Raw genomic sequence first — 13475 nt, 5'->3', positions numbered from 1 at the left:
TCTCCTGGCTCTGCCATGCATATCTTGTGTAGCTTTGGGAGGGGTGAAGAGGCTCTGGCCAGTTACCTCACTACCACTGTAGCTATTCACCAGCCCTGTTTTCTCTAGCCATTTTAGCTACTATGCAATTCTTCTGGGCATGTTCTGTCTTAGTTCCCTGGTATCTGGCCTTCCTTCTTTTCTCAGTAACTATGACCTCTGCAGAGCATACCTTGCCAACCAATGGTTAATGAAAGGTCTTGGATATGACTGTCAAAGACAAAAGCACTCATGACCCCAATGTTTCAGGTCACAATGATTAGGAAAATCAGGACAACAAGGCTTGGGCATAGGAAGAGCTGGTTTTTGAGGGAGGGATTTAGAGTTTGGTTTAAATGTGTAATATTTGAGGTAATGGTGGAACAGCCTACTAGATTCAGTTTTCTAGTCCCTGAAAACTAAAACGAGGAATAAGTTGAATCACATATTTGGGGCACCAGCCAAATATATAGCAGCATTTATAGTTAGAATCAAAGTCTTTGTGTTTCTTAATTTAAGTGCTTCTCAGAGATTCCATTTAAACAACTTCATTATGAAAATGGAGACTTACCATGCCTTTTTGATACTGTTCAGAGAAAAGTGTCATAAATAATACACACAGTTTTGAAATGGTTGTGCATCTTATGAATCAAGGGGTGGCATATAAAAAGGTCCCTCAGTGCCTCAATGTGGAAAATATCATAGAATGTTATTCTTCAATTGTTTCCTTCCTTCACTTTGGTGTTTATACAGTATCTTAGATATTTTATGTTATTTTAATTATATTTTGTGCCTTTTTATTTGGTTAAAAATACCTACTACTTAAATATTAACAGATTTTTAAATATCCCTTTGAACCCTTCCCTATTCCTGTACCTCCTTTCCCTTTTTCTGTTGCAATGTCAACCACCCGAACATAACCCAGAAAACTAGGTATTGGCCAGTTGATGTTTCAGTGGAAGTAAAAGAAAGAAGAACTTACTATTTCTCTGTGCTTAATTGAGGAAAAGCACATAGTATCTTACATATTTTAAATTTGAAGGGGATAATAGGGTCAAGTTCATGCATTATCTTTTAGACATCTTAATCCTATCAAATGGCTTTGTCAAAATGAGAAAGTTAATGAATTTAAGCAGACAACTATGAACAATGCTCAAAAAAAGTGCTGTTACACCATCCCAGCCTGTGCACACATGAAAAAAAGCTGTGGTGCATTTTGCCTTTGAATAAGGGTCATGTTGACTGGTCATGGCAGTCCCTGCTAGACCATACACCTGGTATTCTATCACCTGCTCAGACTCAAAAGGACATGGGAATATGTTGTTAAGTTCTCTAAGGACTCCTTCTTCTAAAGGGAAGAAGGTTTATAGGTGATACTTGTAGGTCTGTTGATTCACAATCTCATGCTTTCTTGATTGGACTGTATTGTATTACTGTAATTTTTTTGGACTTACAAGAAGTCAGGTGTTTTAATGGACTTTTCTCTTTTCCATATAGATGTCCAGAGGGCTTCTTGGGAGAATATTGTCAACATCGAGACCCCTGTGAGAAGAACCGCTGCCAGAATGGTGGGACTTGTGTGGCCCAGGCCATGCTGGGGAAAGCCACGTGCCGATGTGCCTCAGGGTTCACCGGAGAGGACTGCCAGTACTCGACATCTCACCCATGCTTTGTGTCTCGCCCATGCCTGAATGGCGGCACATGCCATATGCTCAGCCGAGATACCTATGAGTGCACCTGCCAAGTTGGGTTTACAGGTAACTAATGAGACCAAAGCCAGTGCTTTCCTGCCTTCAGCAGATACCTTTATTTAGCATCTTTTAGATCATGGTGTTTGACTCTTAAGTGTCCCCCAGCTCTGGTGCACATTTAACATTATGGTAAGGAACTGGGATGTTCCAGACAACTATCCCTAACTTCCTTTTAAGAGTTTCAAGGGGCAGAGAAAGAGAAAGAAAAAGGACCAAATACTTTGACAGCTTAAAGTATATATGTCAGGGCCAGGTGCGGTAGCACACGCCTGCAATCCCAGCACTTTGGCAGGCCAAGGCAGGAGGATCACTTGAGGCTAGAGGTTTGAGACCAGCCTGGGAAACATAGCAAGACCCCATCTCTACAAAGAAAAAACAAGAATAAAAATAAAACAAAATTAGCCACTTATGGTGGTATGCACCTGTAGTCCTAACTACTTGGGAGGCTGAAGTGGGAGAATTGCTTGAGCCCAGGAGTTTGAGGCTGCAGTCAGCTATGATTGCACCACTGCACTCCAATCTGGGTGACAGAGTGAGACTCTGTCTCAAAAAAAAAAAAAAAATGTATACCAGGATGGGGAATCAGAATTTACTTCACTAAAAGAAATAACTACACTGTCACCAGAGGAAAAGTTACTAATGTTATTGACTATTTGCTTTTAGAAATCTCCCTCCCTAGACATTCAGGGCACTGTTCCTTTTGCTTCTTCATTGCTTTGTTCTTCCATTAAATGTTTGTGCTCCCTGGAGCACTGTTTTGTGCCCTCTTTTGAGCCACATCACAGCTCTCCGTAGGGAATGTCACTGTCTTTATTCGCCTCCACTGCCACTGTCTTCATCAGTTGCTGATGAATCTCACCATCATTCCCTTAGCTCCACCCAACCCTGACATTCAGGCTCATGTGTCTAGCTATCCTTTGCATTTTCTCCTTGGAGATATTCTCCAGGTACTTTCAGCTCTCCATGTTGACAGAAATACATAGCAACAATGTACATCCCAAATATACATGCTAGAAACTCCCTGTTGCTTGTTCTTACCTCACTTCAACTCAGTCACCCAAGCCAACCTCTGAATTACCTCTCACCTGTCTATTCCTCCCATTTCCTCTGCTACCCTGTAGTTGAGGGCCATGTTATCTCTCACCTGGAGTTCTGAAGTAGTTTCTGAATATGTTTTCTTGCCTTTTTTCTCTCCCCATCTCGTTTACCCATGATATTACTACATCTTTAATTATAAATGCAAATGTTCCAACAATCTCTCCTGCTTACAATGTCTAATGTTTTTTCATCATCCACAGAATAAACTGCAAACTCTTTTACATGGCTTCCATAGCTCTTTACAGCCTAGACTTTACATCTTTTTGTAACCTGACCTCCCCACAAGCATCTAGGCCTAGTCACACCAAATTCTCCTTATTTCCTGAAAATGTTGTACTTATTATTACTTCCATAGAGTTACACACCCTTTTGCCTGGAATGCCCTTTTCTACAACTGGTGATTGTCCAATGTTATTTAAAACTGTGTCTTAGTGACCCTTTCATGATTCCTTTAGGCAAATGGTCTCTAAGTTATACTATTTTTATGCATCACATTTTGTTGTAATTTTTTTTGCGCATCTCTCACCTGAATAGATTGTGGGTTTTTCTAGGTGGATTTTTAACCTTATTCAAAAGTGTTTATTAAATTAGATGAGAAAAGGAGAAGCATTCTTCATTTTTTCTCCTGCTTTAAGCACTAAACCAAGAGTTCTATAAATGCAATAAGCAAAAAGTGAAAAATGTACTCAGAAAACTATACTGGATTAGTTAGTGTAGCATACTGTTATATTAATTTTTCATTGTATTGGGGTTCTCTAGAGGGATGGAACTAATGGAATGTATATGTATGTATATATATTCCAACCCAAAGTGTCTTGGTGGCAATCTTAATATATATATTTTATATATATATTATATATATTCTATATATATTTACATATTTTATATATATATATATATATATATATATAAAGGGAGTTTATTAAGTATTAACTCACATGATCACAAGGTCCCACAATAGGCTGTCTGCAAGCTGAGGAGCAAGGAGAGCCAGTCTGAGTTCCAAAACCGAAGAACTTGGAGTTCGATATTTGAGGGCGGGGAACATCCAGCACGGGAAAAAGATGTAGGCTGAGAGGCTAGGAGAGTCTCACTTTTTCACGTTTTTCTGCCTGCTTTATATTTGCTGACAGGTGATCAGCTGGTGCCCATCCAGATTAAGGGTGGGTCTGCCTTTCCCAGCCCACTGACTCAAATGTTAATCTCCTTTAGCAACACTCTCTCAGACACACCCAAGATCAATACTTTGTATCCTTCAATTCAATCAAGTTGACAGACTCAGTTTTAACCACCACAAGTCTACCCCTTGTCAACTTGAACCCGTACACCTCTCCTGAGATCATACATGATCTTCAAATAAAGACAATAATTAGGTCATAATTACACCTAATGTAGTACAACTATTCTTCGTACATCCGGAAACGTACCAATCCCCAACTGAAATACTCTTTACATAAAGTTAACAATACTTAAATGCTTACATGAAGTCAGTAAATCTTATGTCACATGATAAAGGAGAAAGGAAATAAAATGAAGATATTTTCTTAGTACAAGTGTCTACAAGCACAGATATGTTTTAATAAAAGAAGGAGGAAATACTGAGGACAATTACAGTCCTTGTTTCTGCAGCTGGTCACATGGTAGTAACTGGTATTGATGACTACCTTCTTCTGCCCTTTTCGTATTCCTTTTGCCTTCAGCAAGCACCTCAGCAGGTTGTGGTTTTTTTTTTTCCCTGGTGGAGAGTCCCAAACCTTCGTTCCTGAGGGATCTGGACCATTTGTAGTCCTGCCTGGATTGGGCTGTTGTAATTTCCCATTGACCTTAATCAGAGGGCATGATAATACTAAGAGACACCCTAATGGATCTCCTGTATTCCATGAATACTCTTTCTTACCTCCATTGTGGAGTAGTAGACTGATTTCATCTTGATAGCCTGGGTCTTGATAGCCTTGATAGCCCAGCCAACACTGTAATGCCCTTCTTAACCTGTTTACTTAAAGGTCGGAGGAACCCAAAGTGTCCTGGCGGCAATCTTAACTACCAGTTTAATGGAATTGTTGTTTTGTCTCCCTGATGGCAGCGTTCCTCCCTCTGGAACTAAGACCTCTAGGCCCGCAGAACTTAATGTTGCGGGAACAGGAAGCAAACATTTTGCTAGTGGATCACTAAGGGTGATGGTGAGTGGTGCCACTTCCATTTCCACCCCTTGATTCCTGGATCTCTGAATCCTGACTATGGGAGAAACAGTACCATATATTGGACGCTGATTCAGAGCATACACGGCCTTCTTGAGAACTTTGCCCCAACCGTGCAAAGTATTCTCACCTTGTTGGCACTGTAATTGTGACTGCAAAAGGCCATTCCACTGTTCTGCCTCAGGATGTTGGGGAACATAGTAAGACCAGTGAATTCCATGAGCATGAGCCCACTGCTGTACTACTTTAGCCATAAAGTGAGTGCCTTGGTCAGAGGCAATGCTGTGTGGAATACCATGACGGTGGATAAGGCATTCCATGAGTCCGGGGATGGTAGTCTTGGCAGAAGTATTGCATGCAGGATAGGCCAACCCATATCCAGAGTAAGTGTCTATTCCAGTAAGGACAGACATCTGCCCTTTTCATGATGGAAGAGGTCCAATGTAATCAACCTGCCACCAGGTAGCTGGCTGATGACCCCGAGGAATAGTGCTGTATCAAAGGTGCAGTGTTGGTTTCTGCTGCTGGCAAATTGGGCACTCTGCAGTGGCAGTAGCCAGGTCAGCCTTGCACCGGCCCATCTTATTTTCTTCACTGGGAAGGTGGAGCATGAGCACAAATGTTAGGACCTGAAAGGTGGTGAACTATGCCTGGGCAGGGCAAAGCCAGAGGAAACTCTGGTGGAGGTCCATAGCAGTCCTGATGTGCAAATCAGTCATCCAACCTGGGTGTAGGGACAAAAGATCTACCATCTAGAAGCTGGTTCCCTCCAAAGTTTCCCTCAGGATAGCTGGCACTCTGGCAGAAAAACCCACTCTCGGTACCAATTTACTGTATTAGTCCACTTTCATGCTGCTGATAAAGATATACCTGAGACTGGGAAGAAAAGAGGTTTAACTGGACTTTCAATTCCACATGGCTGGGGAGGCCTCAGAATTATGGTGGGAGGCAGAAGGCACTTCTTTCATGGTGGTGGCAAGAGAAAATTAGGAAGAAGCAAAAGTGGAACCCCTGATAAACCCATCAGATCTTATGAGACTTATTCACTATCATAAGAATAGCACAGGAAAGACTGGCCCCCATGATTCAGTTACCTCCCCCTGGGTCCCTCCCACAACACGTGGGAATTCTGGGAGATACAATTCAAGTTGAGTTTTGGGTGGGGACACAGCCAAACCGTATCATTCATCAAAATGTGTTGGTGGGGTAGAGGGTAGTTAGGATGATCCATTATCTCCATCATGACGATGATAGCATTGATGATGTAAGTCATTGAAAATATTTGGTGGTTATAAGAATAATTTCTTCCTGATAGTCAGTTTTGAGTTGTTTTGCTATTATGAAGCAAAGTGGGGGCACACATACGTATTTAAAATATTTTAATTTTGACTAGTGGAAATGACACTAATGCCTTCTTCATAATTAAAATGCCACTCTGAAATAGTCCCCAGATTAAAACTTCTTCCTTTGCTGTTAAAAAGGATCTCTTCTTGGTGTGTTCTGCAAGATTCTGATCTTTTTTTTTTTTTTTTTAGACGGAGTCTCGCTCTGTCACCCAGGCTGGAATGCAGTGGCACCATGTGTGCTCACTGCGAGCTCCACCTCTCGGGTTCACGCCATTCTCCTGCCTCAGCCTCCTGAGTAGCTGGGACTACAGGTGCCCGCCACCACGCCCGGCTAATTTTTGTATTTTTAGTAGAGACGGGTTTCACCGTATTAGCCAGGATGGCCTCGATCTCCTGACCTCGTGATCCACCTTGGCCTCCCAAAGTGCTGGGATTACAGGTGTGAGCCACGGCCGATTCTGATCATCTTTTATACATTTACTACTTTTGTCTATCACTTTCGGAATCATCACAGATCAAGGTCATCCTTTTGGTCTTTGTGATAGCTCTGTACCTCAGTGAGACCTTACTAGCTCATCTCCACTCAGAGATGAAGAAGCAGAGGCAGCAAGTTAGTGCTTATACATAATATATATGGAAACCAAATTCAGGGTTCTGTTCCCTTCCCTTCCTGTTTCCCTTCCCCTTCCCCTTCCCTTTCCGCTTCCCCTTCCCTTTCCCTTTCCCTTCCCTTCCCTGTCTCACTCTGTTGCTCAGTACAGTGGCATAGTCTCTGCTCACTGCAACCTCCATCTCTTAGGTTCAAGTGATTCTAGTGCCTCAGCCTCCTAAGTAGCTGGGATTACAGGCATGTGACATGAAGCCTGGCTAATTTTTGTATTTTTAGAAGAGGTGGTGTTTCACCATGTTGGCCAGCCTGGTCTCAAACTCCTAACCGCAAGTGATCTGCCCACCTCAGCCTCCCAAAGTGCTGGGATTACAGGCGTCAGCCACCACTTCTGGCCCAGGGATCTTTCTGTTTCAGTTGTGGGCATCACTCTGAAAATCACACTTGCCAGAAGTGAGCATTTATATCTCTTCTCCACTGTAAGTGTCTCTTAGTGGCATGAGTGGAAAGACAGGAAGAATTGCAGTTCCTTCATTTTCTGTCTTAGTTCCCTGAGATGTATATGCTGTACCTAAATTTGTGTTACACTTTTCTCCTTTGATTTGACATTCCTTGATAGGCAGAGAACACTTTTCTGTGCTCATATGTCACATGTCACATCTTTTTCCCTTATAGAAAAACTCTTGTGTCTCCCATTTACCTTTCTGTGGGGTCAGAGATTTAGATACTTTCCCAGACAATCAATTGGAGTATTAACAAATTCAAGGAGTTCTCATCTCTGTAGTTTAAATAATAAAAGACTTAGACTAATGAAAACAAAAAGCCAGCCATGTACATATCAAATTTTCTAGTTCTGTGAGCATATTTTTTTCCTCTTTCTCTTTCTACCTCAAATAATCTGCTTTGCTTCCCCTGGCATCGTGATTTAGTTTTCAACCCGTCAAAGTCTTCCTGCTACTGCTGCTGGTACTTGCCTACTTGAGAAAGTCCACAGAACACTTTCTAGACCTCTGTCCTCCTGATGGCTATTTCATTTGATATATAGGGACCCAGAGGTCCATCATCATTTTCAAACACATCAAGTGATATTTATAGCAAGGCCACAATTAATAAAATGTTTCCCAGAATATATGTGTATGTTACATTTAGAGGAAACAGAAATAGTATTCACTTGTTTCTATCACCAGAGGTCTACTTATTAACTATATTTTGTGGAAAATATCGATATATTTTATCCATTCAACAGACATGATTTGAGAGCATACCATGGAGACCCAACCCTGCCAGTGTGGCAGGTGGTATAATAGAAAGAAACAGCAAACTCGGTGTATCTGTGTTTGCGCATGTGTGTATGTGTGTGGGGAGCACTAAGGATGACTTTACAGAGGTTGGAACTTTAGAGCAGAGTTGCCAAGATAAGTAAGAGTTCACTAGGAAAACAGAAGGGAAGTTGATATTTCTTTTTTTTCTTTTTTTTTTTTTTGTGACAGAATCTCTCTGTGTTGCCCAGGCTGGAGTGCAGTGGTATAATCTCAGCTCACTGCAACTTCCGCCTCCCTAGTTCAAGTGTTTCTTCTGCCTCAGCCTTCCGAGTAGCTGGGATTACAGGTGCGCGCCACCATGCCCAGCTAATTTTTGTATTTTTAGTAGAGACAGGGTTTCACCATATTGGCCAGGTTGGTCTTGAACTCCTTACCTCATGATCTGTCTGCTTCGGCCTCCCAAAGTGCTAGGATTACAGGTATGAGCCATGGCGCCTGACCCAGAAGTTGATATTCAAACAGAGGAGCAGCATATGCAAAGACAGTGAGCTCTGAGAGAGTAGATGGATCCAGACTCCTATTGCTGATAGCATCCTGCAGGGTTGGGCTTCAATGTGACTAACCTACAGTTGCCTCCAGGTGCTACACCCACTGAGTCCTTGTGTCTCTGCTGAGGCCCTTGGAGAGTTACTGGAGAGGGCTCTGTGTCAGATGACCTTGAGGAGGCTCTGATTTAGCCTTTTGTAAAATGCAAAGAGTTGACGTCTTCTCCATGCAAGAGCTCCCTGATGTCAATGCGGTATTGAGGATGGGACCATCTCCTATTTCTGTGGCCAGCACTGAGTTTTGTTATCTTTCCTTTAGGTAAGGAATGCCAATGGACTGATGCCTGCCTGTCTCATCCCTGTGCAAATGGAAGTACCTGTACCACTGTGGCCAATCAGTTCTCCTGCAAATGCCTCACAGGCTTCACAGGGCAAAAGTGTGAGACTGATGTCAATGAGTGTGACATTCCAGGACACTGCCAGCATGGTGGCACCTGCCTCAACCTGCCTGGTTCCTATCAGTGCCAGTGCCCTCAGGGCTTCACAGGCCAGCACTGTGACAGCTTGTATGTGCCCTGTGCACCCTCGCCTTGTGTCAACGGAGGCACCTGTCGGCAGACTGGTGACTTCACTTTTGAGTGCAACTGTCTTCCAGGTAAGGAGCTCCCTAGTGTCCCAGGATTAGGGGACAAACCCCTAGCACAGGAGGTAGTGGGTGTGGCTCAATTGCTTTTTTTAGGAAGCTTCCTAAAGCAAGGAAAAAGGGAAGTGAGAATTTTGTGTGGGGTGGGTTGCTAGTGAGGGAGGAGTTTTATGGGCCCACTGTGGTCCATAAACTGAGCAGGGGGTAATTTAGCATGTCAGGGTTTATGATGATGAGTGGCTAGAAAATTGTTTATTGTCCCTTTTGTAGAAACAGTGAGAAATAAGAGGAACAGAGCTCTGGGAAAGAGACAGGCAAGTCTGGAATGAAAAAGAACACGATGAGAATTAGACACTGGAAAATATGTATGTGTGGTTAATAAAGTGCTTTAAACTGAATTGACATTAACAGTAGGTGATCAACTTTCGTATGTGCTTTTGCTTTTGATGGAGTAATTCTTTGTTATCCACCTAAAAGCACCCAGCTGCCCTTGATTTTCTCTGGGCTACTGGCCTTCACAACCCGCTCCCATGTACCCTCTCTGACTTTGGTGTAACCCTCCCCTAACTTAAAACTAGAGATTTCTGAAACTGAGGAGGGAGTCCTCTGTTAATCAGTGAGCACTTTTTGATGAGCTGATAGATGATATATGAGAGACTATGCATGGCACAATACTTTGATACACTCTTCACTGATAAAAGTGTTCTAGAGTACACACACAACCCAAAGATAGAAACAAAAAGAGGAGCAGTGTCGGGGAGCTTGGGGCCTGGTGTTCCACGGAGAGGGAGAAAGGAACAATCCTGGCCAATTCATTCAGCTCCTTATAAAAACCATGAGGAGGCTGAAAACCAAGAATTTTGATTGGGAACAGAATACAAGCAGCTGGAGCAGATGAATTACTAAGCAACAAAGATCCTGTTTTTATACAAATATCCGTAGTACAAAAACAAAAGAAGGAAAACTGTAGGGGGGAATAATGTGCTAAGTAAGCAGAATTGCCTCAAAAAGAAGTTGTTCTAGTTACTCTTTCAGAGTGGGAATCTTAGATTCTGGTATTGTGGATATGGTTCACATATAATGGGATTGTGTGTTTTATTTTGGGGGGATTAAAGGTCATAGGTTGGTCCTCAGTATAAAATCAACTGGTAATTTATTCATTTCATTTGGTAAAAATGTATTGACTGCCTGCTATGTTCTAGGCACCGTGCTATGTATTTGGAATACAGCTATACAAAGCATTGCCACATAATTGAAATGAAAACTTTATATTATTTAACTAAGTCACAAGAACAAGCATTTAATTGTATTACTTTTAGTTTCTCTTTTAATAAATAATAGATAATGCTATCATTCTAGATACTAAATGTTTTCTTAACATAATATTACTATCCACTTTATCTTGTAGAAAAGAAATAACTAAAATACATCTGTCTTCACTCCTGTATTTGTTTGTATTTTAAGGGTTAAAGACAGAAACAGAAATGTAAACAACTTTATTTTGAAAATATTTCAATATTGCAAATATTGTCTGAGGCTGATACTCTAGTAATCTAATTGGCTAGTAATTGATGTTAGTGTGATTTATTTTTGAAGGCTTAATGTGTTTTTCAGTTTCAAGAAAATTGCTTTTAATAATTGCCTAGAACAAGAGGTTGATTTGGCAGCAAGATGTTGACGGGAAGTTAGAGAAGTCAATAAAGGAAGTTTTTAGCTGAGAGAGAGTGATTATTCACTCCCATAGCCTCTGCATTGTTATCCATTAGCCATGATAAGAACCTTAGGGAATTCTGAGAGTGTGTCCAGGAAAGGATCTGTCAAACTAGAATAGTATCTCCTCCTTGAGAAAGGAAATAACCAAGGATTCCGCACTGAGAGGCTGCCAGGGCTAGTGAAATAGAGTAAGGAAATCTTGGCTGTCTCTTATTCTATTCTCTGCTTCTAGTTTAACGCAAGACACTTAATTTACTCACTGATGGTGTGTGTGTGTGTGTGTGTGGGAGGGGAGATTAGTATGAGGGGTGGGAATGGGGAGATTTGATGAAGAGAAAACTTAACATTTTTTTGGTGGCTCAGGAACTGTGCCAGGTACTTCCATGCTTATTAGCTCAATTACACAAAAATCTTGGGAGCAGGTATTATGTTTCAAGTCTTCCCACATGAAGTAACTGAAGTTTGGAGATGTTAAGTGATTCACCCAAAGTTGTACAGCTAATATGTGGTTAGGCTGGGTCCTGAAACCCAGGCAGTTTATTTTCAAAGCCTTTGCTTTGTGCATCTTACTGTGCCACACTGCACTGCACATCTGCTTCCTAAAAGCACTTTGTAGGTGTGTAAAATTTTTCATTAAATGCTTTAAGCTGTTTGGGTTAAAAATACATGTTCATGTTGTGAGAAAACCAAGACACTCCTAATTATAATCAAATAGTACTTGTTACATGTCAACGTGTGTGTGTGTGTGTGTGTATGGCATTGTGCAGATGTTTAAAAGTAGTTACGTAGACTAGTTCTTGCTTTTCAGGGTCCCATAATCTAAAACAGATGACTTCAACTTTGGATAAATGTATAGAAGGAAATTTAAAGAGAATTCAAAACAATAGATGATGCAGTGACACTGTGAATAAATGTTATTTATACAGTTTGTAAGATTTCATGCTCATTGTTCATGTGTCCCAGGTGGAGTTCAGAAAGTATTCACTTTATTTCCGCAAAGGGAAATGGTGCCTAGAGATGGTTTTCTTTTAAAAAGTCCCTTTCATAATGCAGTGCCCTTCCTTCCATTGCCCTTCATTCAGTTGCTTTCCATGCTTGTCAGGAAACTAAAATGTTACTTAGAGTAATAGTCACTATCTCAATGTAAATAGCACCCTTATTTAATGAGAATTATTATTTCAGTTCTAAAAATGGGGAAACAAAGTCAGCAGAAGGCAAAGTAGCTTGTTAAAGTATCATGCAACTCTCAAATGGTTGCTTCCACTGCATTTCACGTCTTGGCACTTCTAATTGAGGGTTACTCTAACCACCCTATTTAAAATTGTAACTGTCCCCCACCCCCTTAATTACTAACCCTGGTCTACTTTTTGTTTTCTTTTTCTGTAACTCTTATCTTCTTACTATATAATTTATACTATATAATTTACTTCATTATGTCTATTGTTTATTGTCTGTCTTTTCCAAATTCTACTGCCTCTTACCCTCTCCAGGATGAAAACTAGGATCTTTGTTTTTGTTTACTGTTGTATTCCAAACACCTACAAACAGTGCCCAGTATATACTAGGCCCGCAAATATATATTGGCTGACTGACTGTATGGTTTAGTATCATGTCATAGTATTGAGACTGTAACTTTGGTCTTCTCATTTTCTTCTTTGTATTGTGCATCCTAGACTTAGTTTGGCCTCTCCTTTTGTCCTTGTATACTCAAATAATACTGGATAAGAATTTTGGAGTCTTTTTCAACTCTGAGTCAGTGAATGCCACATAACTTAGTGACTGTATTTAAATGGTTAAGTTACAATTCTTTTCCTGCAAAGGATATTGTAGTCACTGTGAGTATTTTAGTATTATTGTAGGACTCAAGAGGGAATTAAAACTACAAAAATGACTCATCCTGTATGACACAGAAAGAAATGTTTCTTCACAGAGGGAGGAGATAAATATCTCCAAGAGAGAACTAATAGAATCAAATCAATGAACCAGGTCTCATCTTTTTGGATAAGTAACTGTTAATAATCCAGACACTTCATGAACTTTCATTATGTAAAGTCTTCAGTAGAAGCTAAAGGAGGGGCACCAACCACAGTAATTTTAAGAACAAAATGGAGCATGAAAATAAATGATTAAATCATTTACTCCCACTATTTTTGGGTTAGGGCCAATAATGAGGAGAGAAAGAGGTAGACTAGTTTTGTGTTTGTGGCAATTTTAATAAAGTAGCACAAGTAATCAGAGAACAGTAGGCTGTTTTGAATTTACTGGCTGTCCCTTATGAGTTCACAGTTGGATTG

The 13475-nt window shown here is 40.9% G+C and overlaps 1 protein-coding gene across 6 annotated transcripts in view; it reads left to right on the top strand.

The window, feature by feature from the left end:
• Positions 1–10821, top strand: part of LOC105533882 (notch homolog 2 N-terminal-like protein) — a 105126-nt gene extending 94305 nt beyond the window's left edge. For 4 of the 6 annotated variants that reach the window (XM_011972466.1, XM_011972462.1, XM_011972464.1 and 1 more), the window contains exons 3-4: positions 1516–1775; positions 9145–9863. In XM_011972466.1, the coding sequence (XP_011827856.1) occupies positions 1516–1775; positions 9145–9623 (739 nt within the window). In that variant the 3' untranslated portion in view covers positions 9624–9863. Of the gene's footprint in view, positions 1–1515; positions 1776–9144 lie in introns of all 6 variants that reach the window. The other 2 variants (XM_011972463.1, XM_011972468.1) reach the window with 1 other exon arrangement.
• Positions 10822–13475: the final 2654 nt, after the last annotated feature.

Source organism: Mandrillus leucophaeus, unplaced genomic scaffold, assembly GCF_000951045.1.
Source record: "Mandrillus leucophaeus isolate KB7577 unplaced genomic scaffold, Mleu.le_1.0 Scaffold1292, whole genome shotgun sequence".
NCBI classification, from domain to species: domain Eukaryota; kingdom Metazoa; phylum Chordata; class Mammalia; order Primates; family Cercopithecidae; genus Mandrillus; species Mandrillus leucophaeus.
Note: the sequence above shows the minus strand (reverse complement) of the source record. Positions and strands in the feature narration are given on the sequence as shown.